This window comes from Rhinolophus sinicus, linkage group LG05, assembly GCF_036562045.2.
Source record: "Rhinolophus sinicus isolate RSC01 linkage group LG05, ASM3656204v1, whole genome shotgun sequence".
Lineage (NCBI taxonomy): Eukaryota > Metazoa > Chordata > Mammalia > Chiroptera > Rhinolophidae > Rhinolophus > Rhinolophus sinicus.
This window is the reverse complement of record NC_133755.1, coordinates 148,724,852-148,745,079: the sequence shown is the minus strand read 5'-3', so window position 1 is coordinate 148,745,079 and position 20,228 is coordinate 148,724,852. Positions and strand designations below refer to the sequence as shown.

The window sequence follows — 20,228 nt, the reverse complement described above, 5'->3', positions numbered from 1 at the left end:
AGGTCATGGGGATGTAATGTACAGCATAGGGAATATAGTCAGTAATATTGTGATAGCATGGTATGGTGTCAGATGGTTGTTGGACTTATCATGGTGATCACTTCTTTTGATATGAAATGTTGAATAATTATTGTGTACACCTGAAACTAATATAATATTGTATGTTAGCTATATTTTAATAAAAACATTTTTAAAAAGACAAGTTTTACTGTGGACATAATAACATTTATTATATAATTGAACATAATCTGAAATAAACCATAATAAATAATCATAACATGCTCTGATTAGAGAATTGAAAGTTCATTTAACTACTGACAATGTATCTAAATGTTACTCACACTTTAAGATTGTTTAGTTCTATTTTAAGGTAAAGGTAAATTGAATACAAAAAGGTAGCATTAAAAATTTTAAATTGTAGATAATGTGAGAAGGACCATCTATGTTCACTGCCCCAAATTCCCAGAAGATGCCAGAATTTAATCCACAATAATCCTACAAACTCAAGCTTGTTTAATTCCAGTGCTGGGAATCATTGTCTAAGTCAGCTCACGCCATCTTTGGTTTTCAACAAATTTCTTTATATTGTACAAAACTGCTTTCTTAACATTTTTGTCCGTGAAGTATAAAAATACATAAATACATGATGTAGTGATCTGATAGTATCAACTTTAAATATACTTGAATGTAGGATGATTTCTAAATGATGTGATGATTTTATAAGAATGAATTTTTGCTTTGTTTCAGTATTCTCACATCTAAAACACACTAATTAACTATTTCTTAAATAAAACAAATGTTTATCTAATGAATATTAATAGTTTCTTAGCTATAATATTGCTATTTTGTAATATTCATGTTCTCAGCCCTCTGGAAATCAAGGTAATTTGGTTGCATTATGATGAGCTCTCCTGTCTGCAAGTCGTTCTTTACATGAAGCCAAACGAGTCAGAAGGATAATGAGTTCCACACTCCTTACTGATTAACCTAAGGCTGCTGATTGTAGGTCTTCTCCAGAAAACCAATGTGCTGGGGTGTACAACCATCTCTTTCCCTAAATCTCTCAGCCTCCTTCTCTTCTCTTCTACTTCAATTCTCCCACATAGCCTGGAAGCAAACAACAGCTTGCGAAAAGCTGTTGAGAAGCAAACAACCATGGGAGAACTCTGAAAACAACTCCATGAAATGAAAGCTCATTTTTATCCTCTCTCAGAATATTGTGACAAAGAAAATGCCACCACCGCATCCTAGTATACTTCTTAGAGAAATAGTCACACCTTTCAATTAATTTCGACAATTATTTACCAAGTGTCAGGCACTGGACTAGGACCTAGGCTTTGCACTAACACTGCAGTTACAATAAGTACAACTTGTGACATTCTCTTCCTTAAAAGTTAGCAGTACTAAAGAGCACTCCTGTTCACTCACAGAGTAAAGAGTGAAGCAACACATGTCCCATGATGTTTCATCGACTTAAAGCCCTAATGAGACCTTGGTGTTTTCCCAAGAGGAAATGATGCATGTAAATAGCATTAACCTCAGTTTACATGTGAGAGATAAACAGCTTCAACCTCAGTGTACACATGAAGTTTTAACAAGAGTCAATTAAAAGACTGAAAATTACCTTATTAAGAATAATCCATCATAATAGGAAGAATCATTTGCTTTATTATAAAAAAGACAAGGTCAACAAGAGTATAAATTAGATATATAATTATATAAACTGGAAGACAGAAAATTTACACCTGAACATCATTCAAGTAATGGGCAGTTTAAATATATTCAATGTCATAAAAATGTATGACATTAAAAATGTTTACATTTGGGCATCATAAGAAAGAAAGGAATTCTGTTTGCCCACTCAGAAACTCATAAAGATTTACAATTCCCGGAAACTGATCTCAGAAAGAGAGCAATGTTACATTGTCTATGAACACAAGTTGTGAAATACTATAGATTGTGCCTTACATAATATTGTTTGAGGCAATCTACATAGGAATCATGATCAAGACTCATTATTGCACAAACCTGAAAGGCCTTACATTTTGCATTGCAAATTACACTGCTATCATAACTCACAAAGAAGTAATTATAGTATTTTATAAATTTCTTACTGTCTGGGATTGCAAACTGTTTAGCTAATCCATGCAAACTTTTTGGCTGCAAATCTTCAATGTCGTAGGTCTGGGTCAGGATATATTCCGGCTTCCAGTTGGCTACTCCCTTTAGATTAGCATCTGTCAGGTTCAAATAATACTGCAACATATCCTATGGTTTAAAACAGTAACAAAACCTGGTTCACATTTTGGCATATAAAGTACTGCACAGTAAGAAGAGTTCTTATCAGGATTTATGTGACATTCTTAATTTAAAGTTGTAGCAGTTAAAAAAAAGTGAGAATTGGTTTTAAGCAAAAAAATCCTGATAGAAGATCTACATTTGTTTTTATTTTAAAAATAATGAAAGAATATAATAGAAAATAATCTAAACTATAGAGAGACATACAAAATACAAAGCCTTCAATTCACATACTTCAGAAGTAGCCACTGCCAATAGTTTTGTACACATCAGTGCATGCTGGAGGCGTCTTGTACCAACACACAAGAGCCTATTGTCAAATTTTCAGGAATCTTATGAGTTGGTTGATATTACATTGGCAGCTTGAAATTGGTCATGATGGGAGTATTTACATCATGGAAATTGGCAAACACTACAAATCAAAGAGCTTTTTTCCTTCAGTGAACAGGTTGTTAAACATTTAGCAGCACCCCAGTGTACGTGTGTTGGTCCTGCCTTTATGTACAAAACAAATATAAATATTTAGACTATATATACCCATTTACTATCTTTTTGGCTTTTTTAAAAAACAATGAAGTCATACTATACAAACTGTTTTGCACTTTTAAAAATTATTTGGTGCTCTATGAGGGACATCATTCTATGTTGGTACATGTATACACACATACATACATGTACATATAGATGTGTGTGCATGTGTGTGTGTGTGTATGTGTGTGTGTATGTTTGTATCTGAGATTCAGATCCAAAAATAGACAACTAATAGTTGTAAAAGAATTCCTTTGGACTAGTTTATCTATTAATTACTTTATTACCTTATTTAATCTAATATTTATGGATTAAATATTTTTCCTAGACCTACCTCCTTTGTAAGAACATATTCTAGGGAATAACAGAGATACCTTCTGTTAAAATTTATCTAGGAAAAAAATCTAGTTAGATTAATAGAGACTTTAACTGAGAAATTATTTTCAAATTATACTTGTCAAAAGGGACACAACCCAGAAACTAAATGCCCAGCCTTTGATGTTAAATTGATCTAAAGCATAGAGTTATATAGAAGCTCCAGAGAACTTTTGTCACAAAGATAAATGTTCAGCTCAACTTATTTTTTCACAAAATGTTTTGCCAATATTTATTGAGCACTTACTATGAGCCAAGCATTTTTCTAAGTGCTTTGCATATATTTGTTCATATAATTCTCACAGCAACTTGGTGAAGTCAGTAGTACTTTAATGCCTGTTTTACAGAATAGACTGGGACAGAGAAGTTAGGTAATACAGCTCATGAGAGCGTATGGGTTCAGAACCTACACTCTTCTTCACAGCTATGTTCTAAAGAAGAGTAATTAATAACAAATATGGCTTAGTGAAAAGTTTCAACCTGCATACTAGTCGGCAGATAAGGCGCTACCCAATGAAACCTTCCTCTAAACAAATGTGAAGTCTTTAGAAGAGATTTAGAGAAACACCCTCCCAAAGGCTGACATCGTAAACTCATACTTAGAAAGTACTGACATTCAAAACATAAAAAAGAAGAAAGACATTAGATTTTTAACATAAAATACAACTCACATAGCTGCACTGAAAAGATTCAATTAAAATAAGGAAAACTACAAAGACATGCACAAGTAAGGGGTCAATTCTAAAATGGTGCCCACTTACCAATAATGTATAATCACGAGGATCATACTGAAATAGTCTGACACCAGGATTGTTGGTCTGTTTTTGTAAAGCATTCTTCACTGGGGTAACAGCAGGAGCCACAAACAAAGAATTTATCGGATTTCCTGGACAAAACATGTGTACGTAAACATAATCTTTTAGAATTTGAGTTTAACAACATTAAAATTATGAACAAGTTTCAGATTTAAGAGATAAACAGACCTAACAGCCAAATGATGTATGATCCTTGATGGATCCTGACTTGAGACAACAGTAAAAAGACACTTTTAAGAAAATAGGGGAATTTTCACTATGGACTGGTATTAGATTATACCAAAGAATTATTGCTGATTTTGTTTGGGTAAGTTAATGGTATTATGATTATTCAAGTTACCTATATATTTTAGCAATACATACAGAAGCATGTAGAGCTGACAGAGATCTGTTGTTTGAGATTCACTTTCAAATACTTCAGAAAAAAATAAGACTAAAAAATGGAGAGGTAAAGTAAATGTGGCAAAGTCTTTTTTTTTTGTAATTAAAGTTTATTGGGGTGACAATTGTTAGTATAAGTTACATAGATTTTAGGTGTACAATTCTGTAATATATCATCTATATATCACATTGCGTGTTTACCACTCAGAGTCAGTAATCTGGCAAAGTCTTGACAGATGTTAAATATAAGTGATGGTACATGGGGGTTTGTTTTATCATTCTCTCTGCTTTTATATATTTGAAAAAATTAATTAAAAAAATTCAGGTTTTATAAGTACACTCACACATAAAATACAAAACTAATTTGTTGTGTATCTCTACCTGAGACAATATTCCAATAATTACATAATAAGAATTTTATTAATGTGTCACCATATTTTATACTATCATAGAACTAAATCGCTTTCTGAGTAAAAAAGATATCAAATGCTGGAAAATGGTCATTTTTACCAGCCCACTCATTCTAAATGAAAGAGGTAAAGCATTTCAAAACTGTTCCCCAATTACTGAAAAAAAATACATGTTGTTTTTTTCTCTTGGCTGACTACTATAAAATCAGAACTCTCATTTTGTTAACTCTCAGTTTTCTGCCCTCATGCAGACAAAATTTTTAAACATAGACAATCCCTATTTCGTTTTATGCTAGAGTTTAATCTATTTTTTTTTTCTTTTAAGGCTGAGAAGATGACAATGTCACTAAGCACTTGAAAGAGCTTAACATGTTTTATTTTAAACCAATGGTAAAATAAATCGCACTTTGCTCTTTAAATTCACAGAAGTAAAACAAGTCATATTAAAAGAAACGAGTCTAGCGGGTAAATATCAAACAGTAATATTTCTCTAAACTTGAGGATCTAAAAGCAAATTTGAGTGATCTGAGGGTTTCAAAAGCTTTTGTGTTGACACCAATCAAAGGACAGCAGCCCTGTGGAGCCAACAGGAAGAAACCCAACTGTAGGACTATGATACGGCCACTCACCATACGATAATGGAAGGTGATTAAATAAACGCTGGTGTTGGCAGGTCAACTGTAGGAAATATTTAATTTACTAAATCAGCAAAAATTACTGGAGATCCTCGGCTTTGCTTTAGCACCTTGAATTGAGGAAATACAAACAAGACATCGTATTACCTTTTTTATCTGAAAGAACCATAATGCTGTCTCTGTGAGTGTGTCCATAAAATTGTCCTGCAATGACATTGCTGTATTTTCTAAAAATATCTATCAATTTTTCATTATAGTATTCTCTCATGGCTGTCGTGCTCATTGAATAGGGCAGATACCCCACTGGAATATGAGCTATGATGTACACCTGGAGAAAGAAACATAAGGAGGACTGATGAAATCTTTTTGCACACTTGTCATCGCTAAATGCCATTTAGATACCCAAGATTAAAAGTATATTAATTAAAACTTAGAAAGCAAATATACTCTCTCTCCTATTTATTACCAAAAGAAGATGAAATCAGGAAACTATTAATTTCACGATATTTGCACTGGTCTCATTTAAACTACACTGTTTATAATATAAGGTAACTGTGACATTGGTCATAATTTTCTTTATATTAGCCACTTTTTATATCAGTTGATGTCACTCAATTCCCAAAACATTAAAAACAAAACAAAATAAAACAAACAATGACAGACATGAATCATAAGGTGTTTCATGTGAAAACATCTTCAAATTTTAACTTTTATTAATAGCTGACCTCCCTCAAGTTTAACAAATATACACATTTAGCCCTCCTTTTATCCCCTGATGATTTTGAACTATGAAACCTACCTTCTCCTTATTTTGCTGAGAGACATTCAGTGTACTTTCTAGCCATTCAAACTGATTTGCTGGGTCAGTCTTATTCAGGGTGACGACATCGGGGCCGTAGTACAAGTTTGTGTTTAGACTGATGATCCTAAGGTTCAGATTATTTGAAACTTTCTGTGAATAAAAGCCACCTATAAAAACAAATTTAAAACACATTCCAGAAAAACACACAGATATGCAGTCACTGTGAAAGCAAATTCTTAATTAAGGTTTATAAGGCAGTCAGGATGGTTATATCTATTTTTCATACTTTGGTTTGTACATACATCGGCTGTCATTAGATAAGAATCCCTTTTAACAGACATTTATTGCAAAACTACCATGTGTTAGGTCCAATGCTGGCACTTCCACATGTAGAAGTAACAATAGTTGTATCCAATATTCAGATGAAAAGATAATTAAATATATTGGCACTAGGCCATGATGTATTGAATTTTGTAAAAGAAAGATTAATATATCAACTCCTACTTTTGTATGATCAGGGAGCTAAGATGAGAATAATTGTGAAATACAAAATCCAAAGAATGGGAACACACATGGAACTTGCCAGAGACGACTGAAGAAATGGCGGACAAACGAGAGCTGTTACATCTTTGTGGGGATGAGGCTTGAAGGCATAGCCCCATTCACATCAGTGAACCAGTGGTAACAGAACACCCAAGAATCTACTGTCAATGTTAGCCACTGAGATCTCGGCCTTGCTTTCTTTGTCCTGGGCCCACTCACCATCCACGCCTCTCCTCAGCTTTCAAACAAGACTTACGGTCTCCAGAATTGGTACACGCAACCAAACATTAAAGATCTAAGTCTAAACAACATGGAAAAAAAAATGCAGACACAATGGGGATGAGTAAATCTTGCACTCACCTTTCCTTAAAGTACGAATAGCTTCTTCATCTAACCATGGTTTCCAGAGGTTTGCTACTGTACTGTACACCTTGCTGGTGAATGTAGGCAGTTGATCCTGGCCACAAACAACATCATTCACCATTGAAACTCTAAAGATATGTGGATTAATTAATTTAAACATTACTTGAGTGCTCACTGCTATGTTAGGCATCTGGAAATACCAGGTGGGATACCAGATAGACTTAATGTTCAAGGAATTTATAACTTAGTTGGGGAAATAGGGACAAAATATAAACAACCACCTATAAGACAATGTAATGTGCTAGGTGCTACTGCAGAGGTTCTGAGAGTGTAGAAACAATCAAGTCTGGTCCAGAGAGTCAGAGGGGAGAAAGAAGAGAGCATTTGAACCAAGCCTTGAAGAGTGATTCATTAATGTTGACAAAAAAAAGTCATCAGACAGAGAAGGACAAATACTTTATGATTTCACTTACATGTGAAATTTAAAAATCAAAACAAAACAGAAACAGACTCATAGGCATAGAGAACAAACTGATGGTTGCCAGCGGGGAAGGAGATGGGAAAGATGTCAAAAAAGGTAAAGAGGAACAAGAGGAACAAGTTTCCGGTTATAAAATCAATAAGTCACAGGGATGTAAAGAATAGCATAGGGAATATAGTCAATAATATCGTAATAACTTTATACATGCCAGATGGTTACTAGACTTGTCATGGTGAGCCCTTTGTTAAGTATATAAGTGTCGAATCACTATGTTATATACCTGAAACTAATATAACATTGTACACTAACCATATTCTTTTTAAAAGGCATCAAAGCAAAAACAATGGCTGATGCAAACACAGTTCCATATACAGAGAAGAGAACGCATTTTACTGTGGCCAGGGTATAGAATGGATGTGAGCATATGCTATTCAAGAGACACTGAAGACAGGTTTGGGCCTGATCAGGCAGGTCCTAGTGTAGCACGCAGAAGGAATGGAGAAAATTCCATGGTTTTAAGATTAAACCAAGTCCTCTGAAATGTTAACACCAGTATAAAGCTCTTAACTTCTTGAATAAAGATTTACAAGATTTACAAGCTTTTGATTTGAAGAACTCTCTTATGTCAGCCTAAATTATATCAAAAATGTGTTTTTTTTAATATTATACTAGATGTATACAACATTAATTTTACTTTTATAAAGTATCTTTTATCACCCTACTATATCATATTACAATAAAATATCTTTATGGTGACATAAGCTGTAGAGAAGAAAAAAACAAAACTTTAAGGAAATAGATACTGACTAAAAACCCAGAAATCATTTGTAAAATTGGGTAATTACTATTTTTTGTTTTAGAAACTTAAATTAAAAAACTGAAGCCATTTTCTTCACTTTCCACATTTTCTTCTCTACATTAGTGACAGAGACCTATTTCTTAAAGGAGTTTTCCTGTCAGCATTAATTAAAATGCTGAGTTTTTTTCAAGACGATACCCTAGTCACGTTAGTTCCTAATCTATATTCCTAATACATGATGAAAGTAAATACATTCAGGGTGGGTAGTAACCAAATGACTTGTTTAACTATAACTAATTATCCAAAGTATATTTTCAGTTTGTGTCAGAGATCAGAGTCATCTGTCTGAACATTACACAAAGTTTTAGGCCAATCTAGATTCTGATTAAAAATTGGTCATCATCATCATCAAAAAACCTAAAGTCTTAGCCATTTGTTTACTTCGGAATGGATGCCAAGATACTGGAATGGCATGAAGAATCTTAAAATCATATAAAAATTACTCTAGACTTTTCTATTTTAAATATGAGAAATATCAACACCAAGTTAGTTAGGTGATTTATCCAGGGACAACGGTCAATCTCAGAGCTGGATCTAAATCCCAGGTCCTTGCACCATTACTCTTACATCCAATTATCTATTGCACCATGTTAGCATCACTCCTTTTTGGCTGTGACATGACCACTGTTGAGAACTAAACTCCACAGTGTGATGGGAGGTGACCCCCCCAGAAGTTTCATGGTACCGGCCTTACCAGTGTAAGAGTAAATGAGGACCCTGGCCCAGACTGTTTTCTAGGAGGGTAACTGGAAGGAATCCCTGGGCTGCCCACACGAGGATTAACTTCTAATGGAATGGGTAGGGACATACATATGTATATGCATGTTTATGTAGCTATGTTTATACAGATGCTGACGGGGTTTTAATGGAAATAACACTTGTCAAATTTGTTATTAACATCCAGCAGAATCCAATCTCAGATATCAGTCTCTAGTAAAATTTGTTGTGGGGCTTTCATGTTACATTTGACATTCCTGAAATGTAACATGTGGGGTAAAATAATGGCAGTAGAATAATAGAAAGATTTTTCAGATACAAAGCCATAATCAAGAAAGAGAAAAAAAACACAACTATTTAAGGTATACAGGCTGCCCAATTACCATAGCTGTACATATAATAGGTATAGTTTAGAAGTTGGATGGTATCTATATCTTTGAAATATTATAAGATGTGACTTCATAAAAAGAAGACGAAGATAAAAGTAAAATGAAACAAATCCTCAAAGGAGTTAAGAAAAATGTATCGCATGTCACAACTTAATGCTATAAACCACCACTCCACTCATTGAGGGTTTATTATATGCCAGGTAGAAAGCTATGCTCTTTTTATCTAGTGTCACCAATTCTCACAAAAATGTTGCAAGGCAGGTATTATTGATCCTATTTATATGTGAGTGTCCTATGGATTAGGGACATTAAGTGAAGTATCCAAGTTGGTCATGCTATTAGAAACAGGGCAGGACAGGAATTTACATTCTGGTGAATGTGACTCTAAACTCCATGTTTCTATTATACCAGTCTGCCTGTCACCTAAAGCATATAAAAACAATGTGTGTAACCTCTGGCTCCTGGACATTTTTCATCCCCAAACCTCCATATTGTGTGGTCTAACATCTCAACAGTAACAAAAGTCAACCACTGGTTCAGAGGCCAACTCACCAAGACAAATATTGTTCATCTCAAGACTAGAGGCCAGTGCCAAGAAGTCACTTGAAACTTAAGCTCATCCTAGAGCACAACTTTTCAAAATCACTGTATTCAGGTTAGATGAACTAATATATTCAAGACCCTCATGAAGTATCCTTTTGATATAAGATGGAAAACATACTCTAAGCAAAAAGAAAAATGTAGACAAAGAGAGTCTTGAAAGTAAATATCATGTTCTGGAGATACTGATTATGTTAGTCTGGCAAGAACAAGGATGTGTGAAAGATGTGTGTCTAACTGAATACAAAAGATCCAGGATATGGGCTCTGCTCTAAGTGATTGTGAGCACTTGAACAAGCAACTTATCCTTTCTAGGCCTCGGTTTTCTCATCTATAAAATAAAGAGTAGATCTAAACGAAGCTCAGCAAACTTTTTCTATAAAAGGCCAAATAATAATTAGTTTAGGCTTACGAATGATATGGTCTCTGTCGCAACTATTCTGCTCTACCGTTGCAAAAGCCACAGGCAATACAGAAAGAATAGCCATGGCTGTGTCCCAATAAAACTTTATTTATAAAAACAAGTGGCAGGCCAAATTTGGAACACAGACCATAGTTTGCAAAGCCCTGGAGTAAAGAACAATCTCTGAGATCTCTTGAATTTGTACAAATCTAAGATTCTACACTACTATAACAAGACCATATAACCAGGGTTGGTATCCAGCTGTTATGCACAGGTTACTTAACAAATGACTGCTCTGATAAGTTGAAGCTCAGGCTAAATAGGCATTACATATTCTGAACAGTGTCTGCCTTGATTCATACCTTAAATAGATAAGCTGGACTTGAACATGGACCTCCCTCTTTGGTTCTTACAATAGCTTGCTATGTTTTTAAAGTTTTTAATCACAGACTAGCTTAGATTTAGGTTAGAGTGTGGAGAGCTTTCTATGTCTCACTGAAATTCTGCAAAATGTAAGCATTTGTCAGCGTTAACCTTCCTTGCTAACCTTATCATGGAAATACAAATGAATGACAAAATTATTCAAAAACAAGAAATTAAGGAAGATTATAAAAGAAAACAAAAATTAATAGTTCACAAACTAAGTAATGTGCTTCTGAAAACTCACTATGGACATAACATTTTATCAATTACTAAGAGTCACTCTAAAATCCCCCCCCCAAAAAAAAAACACTCATGTTGCCATCCTTGATGGTTGGCATTAAGAGCACACTGCCTCGATAAGCCCCACTCCCACACCCTACCATCAGCTAGTTATTGTCATAATTTTGACACTACTGATGGGTAAAATCCTTTAAGCACTTCTGGAAGTTGAGGTCAAATTTACCTGTGGCCAATAGTCATGATTACCCAGCGCAGGGAAAACCTGGAGATTTGGAAAGAGACTCTGGATGGTGGTTGTCATATTAGCAATCACACTTATGACTCTGTCTGTTGAGAGTTCACTCACTGGAACATGAGGTGGGCTATCCCTGAAAAGGAGAAGAATCATAGAGAACAAAATCAGTTTCTATAAAAAGCACTAGATTTATGTATGAATCCTTGCTCCGCCGAAAAAAACAACAGATAATTAAGAGTTGATAAACTACTCTTCATTTACTTTTCTCCTACAAAGAATCCTACCAAAAAAAAAAATGAAATTACAAAAGGTAAACTAGAAATATCAGCCAATTTCACTGCCTGACTGAAGATTTATGAAAGGTAAAAAATTTTAGTAATTAAAAGTACAGATTCCAGAGCCCAAATGCCTGGATTCAAATCCCAGTTTGCCACTTACTAGCTATGTGCATTTGGGCAGGTTACTTAGGGGCTCAGTGCCTTCATTTCCTCATCTGTAAAATGGGAATAATAATTAATAATAATATCTATTATAAAGATAATACAAAGTTACAATGTATAAATTAATTAAAATAGTGCCATGGTCATTATCACAGGAAATATACGCCTCTTCACTCTACAGTGATGGATAGAATTAATTAATCAATTATACCACCAGATGATACGAAATTGCTATCACAGGCTAACTCCCATTGTTGCCATCTGTCTTCAATTATTTAACCAAGACATTTATCACATTAATAAATACTTCAAGATACTGATACAAGTGTGCTATTTATGGATTCATGTTCATTAACATCGACATCTTTCTTGTATTCTAAAAAAAGACAAAATTTTTCTTATCTCTAACAATGTTGATTAATTTCACCTAGTATTTTTTAAACCCAAATAATTCTTAAAACATAATTAAGCTTATGGAATTCAGCTTTCTAATGAAGCTTAGGACACTACAGGTAAATATTGAATAACTGATGGTCTTTATATAATCACTTACCCTGTCCATATCATGAAAGATGCTTCTTGTTCTGAATTTTTAATAAAATCAAATGCTGACAAAATAAGGTGATATGGAGAATCACACATAACATCCCCAAAAGGTCCAGGATCAGAGGCATTTATGCCTTTGGATGAAGCACACACTTTTGCATGGTCATCTGTGATGTGGTAAGTAGGGTCTAAGTGTAAGTCAGTCACGTGCCAAAACTGTCCTGTTGATTAGAAAAGAAATGGTGCTAAATCTACTTTTTTTTGGAATTCCCATACAAATCTTTACAGTAAGTCTAGACACAGTTTCTCCTCCCTGTTATGGAGCAAAGTCTTAGTAACTTAAGTGCTCATATGCCCTGAAGTTAAATATAATCTTTTCCTGTGAGATGAAGATTCTAAGGACAGTAGGAAGAATGTACTAGAATTTACTACTTACATGTGTCAGAACTGAGGAGGTCAGGGATAACAAGACTATATAACAAACACAAACTGCATAATGAAATATACAGAGACATCCTTCTAGGAGGTCAATAATATCATATTGTGTCTTAACAGCATGTCTGTTTCATTCCAAAATGTAAAGTTTTATAATTTATTTACATGCCTCGTGTCGAAAAACTGATATAGAAATATCATGTGGTTTGTTAGGGTGACACAGTAAATAGATTGCAGAACCAGGAACTAAATACTAAGTCTCCTAAATTCTATTTTTTTTATTAGTTTCAGGTGTACACAACAATGTAATAGACATTTATCATTTATACCCCTCACAAAGTAATAACCCCCCACCCCCAATCTACTACCCCTCTGACATCGCATACAGCCATTACATTTCCACTGTCTCTATTCCTTATGCTGTACTCCACTTACTGTGAATATATATGTGTCTATAATATATATAATTATAGTTGACATTCATTATTATTCAGCTTCAGCTTCAGGTGTATAGAGCAGTTATCAGGCATCTACACTGTCCATGAAGTGGTCTCCCTAATAAGACAAGTGTCCTTCAGATACCCTACAAAATCTTTACAACATTACTGATTATATTCCCCAAATTAACTTTCATATCCCCATGGCAATTTTGTGGTTACCAATTGTAAATCTCCTAAATTCTTGCAAAACCTTCCCGCTTAACATTAATGGGGAAAGACTATAAAACTTTAATATTAGCTTTAAGCCAAAAATTGAATTCCAGAAGTTCTTAAAAGTTTTTAGAGGAATATCTTCTATCATACATTTATATAAAATGTTAATAATTTTAAGAGAAGTATTTGTTAAAGAGGAGACTTCCATTAGGTTTTCAGGGAGAAGCCCAGACCCGTTTGATAGCATCTTGCTTGTAAATCATCTTGAGAAAGATTATTTTGTTGAAAGAAAAACTAGTACTAATAATCACAGTAGTGTCTCTTTTTATTAGGTATTTACTATGTGTCAGACATTGTGACAAGCAATTTAAATATATTGTGTCACTTCATTCTCAAAACTACTCTCTGAAATAGAAATCATTGTTCTCCATGTTGAGAAACTAATACTGGATCAATTAGGAAATTTACTCGTGTATACACAGCCAATAAATAGCAGAGTCAAAATCTGAACCCCATTTGGAAAGACTCTCAAGTTTGCTTGTACCTAATTTACATATATCTTTAATGATTTTGTTGCCTTTCACATGAAATTAATACATTGTTTTAATATTGAGACTTTTTCACACTTTGAATTTTGAGTTCACTCTGTAATTTACATCAGAAATACATCAGAAGTGACAGAAGCACCACATAACTACACCAGAAGCATGGAGCAAAGAAGTAGAATGCAAACTGCTATCTACACAAAGATGAAAAATGCTGAGTGTGCATGTAAGCAAACACTAGAATAAAACCCAAGGCTGGAATAATAAAGTAAAAAAAATTGAAAACAGTTAATTTGTTAAGATAGAAAAGGTAAGTTGTTTCTTCACAACATCGTTATAATTTTATAACACATTTAAGTTCACAGTTAAGAAATGGTAAACGAAAGATCCAGAAGAAAGTAGAGGTAAAATAGTCTTTATGGTCAATTACTTGATATGCAGTCTCCATTTGAAAACATTAGCCAAAAGTGATTTATTTTATGCTATAATGCAGAAAATATGCCTACTTTTATTTCCAGTTTAGACATACTTTATCCAACAAGCAAAGTGGAGTTAGCAAATAGATCAGAATTGTCCTTCCATGTATTTTATTATTTGTGAAATGTTAAGGTGTAGTAACATTTAAGGTGAACACAGAACAGTATAGTGTTATGGATCAGAGTAGGGACAAGAGTCAGACTACCTGACTTTGAACCCAAGCTCCACTTACTAATCTAGCTGTATGATCTTGGCTTGTTTCATCTATAAAATGGGGAAGCTATTACTGCCTACTACCTGAGGGTTAAATGACTTAATAGAAGTAAATCTCTTAGAGGGTGCCTGGCATCTAGTAAGTTCAATGTTAATTGTACCGTTATTATTTTGTAACTCCAAGTTTGCATTTAAGATTGAACTTTCTCATTTCCAAAGAATAGTTTAAATTTATCAAGTACTTACTGTAAGTTTAGTACTTTTTTTTTAATGCTTTACATATATTAACTCATCATTATTTCCATTTTGCAAGTAAGGAACTGCAGCACACAGAGATTAAATATGTCATAGGCAACAGAGCCAAGACAGGGATTCAGGAAATCTGACTCCAGAGACCGCATTGTTCTTAACCACTGCACACGCTGCATGCCTGCGTGTGCTCACTTTCAAATGTCCTTCTGTCTCACTCACCTCATGTAAAATAGATAATGACAGCACCTACATGATATACTGTGCTGATTAAGGGACATGAGATTATAAATACATTAAATTTTTGTAAACCAAAACTGGAAACACATTAAGGACACATCCCTCTGATATAATTTAGTATCTAGATTTATATATCCCCAGCATCTAGAATATGCCTGACCTATAGTAGGCGCTCAACAAACATTCTATAATTAGACATAGACAGATTTCAGGATTTCCTCAAGATCACACGGTGACTCAGCAATGAAAGCTAAACTGGAACCAGTCTCTCCAGACTGGCAGTCCAATGCTCTTTCCACAACACCGCATTGCCAGACAGATAAGTGAGGGGTAGGTGATTACTTAGATGCACTGAAGGGTGTCTTTAAATAGACGCCAAGAACGGAGCTCTGATAGGTTCTTAACCTGGAATTTATGAGTAATGAACCTCTGGAGGCCTCGCCTTCCACCTGTAATAAAATCGTATACAAAATGCTGTGTGTGTGTGTGTGTGTGTGTGTGTGTGTGTGTATGTGTCTGTTTCCAAGACCACAGATCTGGCCTGTGGCAGAGCCCACACTCCCATCCAGACTCTCTGGTTCACAATCCAAAGTTCTTTCCACTACACCACACTTACTATCGTGTTCTCCAGATAATCTTTAAAAGATGCCCACAAATGTTTGTATATGTCTATGTGTTGTCAACATAGCTAGATAAATGCTCATAATTATACCACAAAAAAAAAAGAAAAACTTACAACTTATCTTAGAAAGTTTTAATTTATTCTCAAGGACCTAGTAAACCATAATTTAGATGTTTGGACATATGGCTGTTTAAAATATGTGTTTTTATTTGTTTATGTCAGGTCCTACCAAATAGTCCAGCAGGTCCTAACCTACTAAATCTAAAGAATCGTGGCTAAACACACTCAGGGGAAGCTCCTCTGGGTTGTTGTCCTCTGACCACCAGGACTTGACAGGACAGAAAACTGAACTGGTAATTTACACACACACACACACACACACACACACACACACACAAATATCAAGTGAGAAGAAGCCAGTCATGGCGAGTGTTGTAAGGAAATCCAAGCATTTTGGGATGGGAGGGGAGGAAAGGGGAAGGTCACATCAAGTGGAAAACACATGTAAAATAATACATCCGGTGTGAAACTGCTAAGTCAACCCTTAGCAGCTCTTTGAACCCTGGTCACCCTTCTCCCTCTTCCCTAGGTGACTCAACTTGTTGCTTCTCTACCAAAACACAAAAGTGTGAACTGGAGAGTCACTAGACCCCAGCACCTTGTCACTAGAGCCTTCACCAATCAGAGTCTTAAAAGCAAAAGGTGAATTTGCGATTGGTTGGTCTCACGCAACCTGAGACATTTTATCTCGAAATCCTAAACAGCCACATAATTAAACATAGCTCCAGCTTTAATAAAAGCAGGAACCAGCATACATAAGTATATTTTGAAACAATTTCTTGCTGTGAATGACAGTTGGGAAACCAGATTTATAGTTCTTGCTCTCAACCGCCTGACAGCTGAGTCATGAGGACTTGGCTTTCAGACAGAGAGGGCATTTTCCACAGAGCATTTCCAAAGTGCTTGAGAGGCAAGAGCAAAAGAGGAGAGAGGTTTGGGACTAAACACTGCACTGAGTTTCAGAGACAGCTGTGCGGAAAGCACGGGACAGAATTTCACCTAAGCCCCCCCCCCCCCCCCCCAAATAACAGAGCAACTATTTTTTTTAAAGGGAGTCTGGAAGGTGTGGGTACCTTGATCTTTGAAACGGAAGGCTCAAAAATCCCTCATCCAACATTTATCTATTCTGGAACAGGGGTTCTCAAACTCTAGCCTCTATCAGAATTTCCTGGAGCGTTTGTTAAACAAATTGTCGGGCCCCAATTTTCGTAGTTTCGGATTCGGTAGGTTCGGGTTGGGGTTGAAAACCTGCATTTTAAACAAGTTTAAGTGGTGCTGCTGCTGCCGGTCCCAGACCGCACTTTGAGACCCATCACTGTCACAGGCACTGTGTAAAGTGTTAGGAATGAATAAAATTGGCCTCGCTCGCGGGGATCCCCGCGTCCAGGTAAAGTGAAATGAAGGCCCCATGATTTCTAACGTAGACTAGGGGTGGGCAGCACCGAAGCTGTGACCGTACTCTGCATGAGGGAGTGGAAAGAAAAGGCCACCAAACTCGGTGAGCGGGACAGAAGATACTGAGTCCCACTGAAATTTACACCCCTCAGGTGAGGCAGAAAGTTTGTAGCTCCCTCTCGGCTCTGGGCAGATTCAGGGCCGCTGGAAGGGCGGGACATCCAGCTCCCAAATTATTTTTTCCTGTTAGCACGCAGCTTTTCCTTCCCTCCCCCTGAGAGCAAAACATCCGGAGTCACAAAGTGTAAACCACTGCACGGGAGGTGGAATCCAGCTGCCGCACCCGCTAGGAGCACCCCCACTGGAGCGGGTACTTCTCCCAGTCAAGCCTCTGCCTCCCCGCGAGTCGACTTGGCGCTCTGGTCCCTCCGTGGCTCTCGCCCTCCCGCGCCCAGCAGCCGGTGTTGGCGCCCAGCGCATCTGGGGCCCAGTTCGCTGGAGTCCGGGTCAGGGCGCTCCGCGGCCCCGCGCGCTTCTGACTGAGCCCGCGCTTCCGCCCCGGCGCTCTCCGGCCGCTCCGGAGAGGGAAAGGGCTGCGGACGACTCACCCACCGCCGGAGCCGGACTCTGAAAGCCCGCGGGCGCCAGAGGCAGTCCCAGACCGGGTTGGCAGTGCCAGATGGTCAACAGGCAGCAAAAGATCGCGTTCAGCAGCGCCATCGCGGGTCACGGCCACAAGCCTGGGAGACTGGGGCGGTCCTGCGGCTCCACTCGGACCGTCAGGCTCTGGGGGTGGGGAGGAGGCAGAAGACAGATGAAGGTGTAGACGCCCAGCGGTCACGTGCGAGGGCAGAGCCTGCAGCAACTCGGTTAGCTTGACCAGCAGCTGCCTAATGATTTCTTGCCCTTTTACTTCTTAGCCTCAGTGATTGGCCTCGAAAGGAATGTGTTTGCGCTAGATCCCGGCCTAAATGCCTCGTGGCCCGAATCCTACGGGGCTTCTCCTCGGAAGAGGTGCAGAGAACCTTGGAGTATCCTGGTTTGGAGGAGGTAGGCAGAAATTTTGGATCACACGGTGGATCTCAAAGTGTGGTCCCTGAACTGGCTGCATCAGTCCTACCTAGGAATTCTAGGTAGAAAGGAAAATTTCCAGGCTCCAGGCCAGGCCAATTGCACTAGAAACTCAAGGGGTGGAGCCCATTAATTTGTGTTTTTACAAGCCCTCAGGGTGTTGCTAAAGTGGTAGTGCTGTTCCACAGCTACTGCTTGAATACACTAGGTTTTGGAGTTTTGTTTGTTGAAAAACAAAATTTAACCAAATAAACTTGACAATCAAATTTACTTTATTAAAGGGCCCTGGACAGGGTGTACAAAATAGAAGGTTTTTATAGTAATAAGGGTGGGGCAAGAGATCTACTAACAAAAGAAAAGAAAGGACAGCAAGTCTGGGGTGGGAGGGAGAAGGGGAAGGGTTTCTATCATGCAGATTGCCTCTTCATTCTACAGGGATAGGTTTGGAGAGGGCCCAAAAGACTGATTACCTCATTGGTGTTTACCAGAAAATTCCAGACTGATTGATTAAGAGCATATTTTTAGGAGAGATCGAAGCTCAATGGGTCAGGTATCAAATCTAGGTTTGGTATCATGAGCTATTTAGCACAAGTGACGCCATTTGTGGCCTGTAGTTTTCTCTTTAACAGTGTGTTTGTTTTTAACAACTGAGTTAGAACACTATCTCAGAACTGAGATAGGTAGGGTGGAGTCAGGGCCTCCAAGAAAACCATTAACCACCTGGTAGGGCCTGCTACAAAACCAATAATGGCCATTGGAGACACGAGACCTGTAAATCAAGATGAGACAGGGAGACCAGCCAGAACTTGCCAAAGCCAAGATGGTGACAAAAGCCACCTCCAAGTAACCTCCAGCCACAGTATATGGTCATTATAATACATCTCCTTGCTAAATGACATCGTACAAGTGCTATCATACTTCCAGAGAGGACCATATAAGGACAAAACGGAGGTGTATCCCCACTATCCAGAAAAGCCACCACTTCCCGAAACAAATAGGAATATTCCTCCCTGTATTCCTGTACTAAAAAGCTTAACTAATAAAAAAAACCACAGCCCCAGAGAGGACTGGGGTTGTTTCTTGCACAGAGACAACTGCTCTGCCTATGGAATAATCTTTAATCAATAAACTACGTTTGCTTTATTTCCTGGCTCACGCTTGAATTCCTGCTCAAAGCCAAGGACCCTCTTTTCCTGTAACAGAGCCATGCTTTATATATTCCAGAGATGCATGAAAATCATAAATAAAGCCAGTTGATTTTACTCTTCCATGGAATTTTTGAAGATGCTTCTAAAGAGAAAACCATGGGCCCAAAATGGTGTCACTCCGTGCTAAAAGCCCAGGATACCAAAACTAGATTAACTATCTAATCTAATTGCAGATTCAACCTCTCCCAGAAGCAGAATCTTAATCAACTAATCAGGAATTTTCTGGTCAAGCACTGATAATCTATCACTTGGGGCTCTAATCCACGCATAGAAAAAAGAGGCAATCTGCAGGAGAAAAACCCTTGCCCTTCCCCACCCCAGAAGTCTTGCTCTAAAAATAAACCTTAATTTTGTTAATAGCTCCCTTGCCCCTCCCATATTCCTATAAGAACAGTCCATTCTGTACAACCCCTTAGAGCACACTTCTAGTTGCTAGGTGAGATGCTGTCCAGTTTATAAAGCACTTAATAAAGGTAATTAGGTCTTCAAATTTACTTGGTCAAATTTTGTTTTTTAACAATACTTAGTATAACGAAAGAGCCAAGATTCCCAAACTGCCTTGGGTTCTGTGTTCCTT

General features: G+C 37.0%; 1 protein-coding gene and 1 long non-coding RNA gene across 2 annotated transcripts in view; one reads left to right on the top strand and one right to left on the bottom strand.

The window, feature by feature from the left end:
- Positions 1-203: 203 nt before the first annotated feature.
- Positions 204-18,214, bottom strand: SMPDL3A (sphingomyelin phosphodiesterase acid like 3A). Its single transcript, XM_019740960.2, has 8 exons — positions 17,981-18,214; positions 12,491-12,704; positions 11,486-11,630; positions 7,148-7,244; positions 6,242-6,411; positions 5,590-5,770; positions 3,963-4,087; positions 204-2,268 (listed from the first exon to the last, which is right to left on the bottom strand). Exons 1-8 carry the CDS (start codon positions 18,090-18,092, stop codon positions 1,951-1,953), a joined length of 1,362 nt encoding a protein of 453 aa, XP_019596519.1. The 5' UTR covers positions 18,093-18,214; the 3' UTR covers positions 204-1,950.
- Positions 18,215-18,288: 74 nt separating this feature from the next.
- LOC109452190 (uncharacterized) overlaps positions 18,289-20,228 on the top strand; it is a 39,957-nt gene continuing 38,017 nt past the window's right edge. Inside the window, exon 1 of the long non-coding RNA XR_002138107.2 lies at positions 18,289-18,422. This is a non-coding gene — a long non-coding RNA (uncharacterized LOC109452190). The remainder of the gene's footprint in view (positions 18,423-20,228) is intronic.

Bases quoted from the DNA above. Each gene is read 5' to 3' on its own strand.
- SMPDL3A (XM_019740960.2), bottom strand. From the start codon at position 18,092: ATGGCGCTGCTGAACGCGATCTTTTGCTGCCTGTTGACCATCTGGCAC. The intron at 11,631-12,490 runs GTAAGTGATTAT...TCTCCTTTTCAG, and splicing joins TCTTTCATGATATGGACAGG to GGATAGCCCACCTCATGTTC. The intron at 2,269-3,962 runs GTAAGTGGGCAC...TTTAAACCATAG, and splicing joins CTCGTGATTATACATTATTG to GATATGTTGCAGTATTATTT.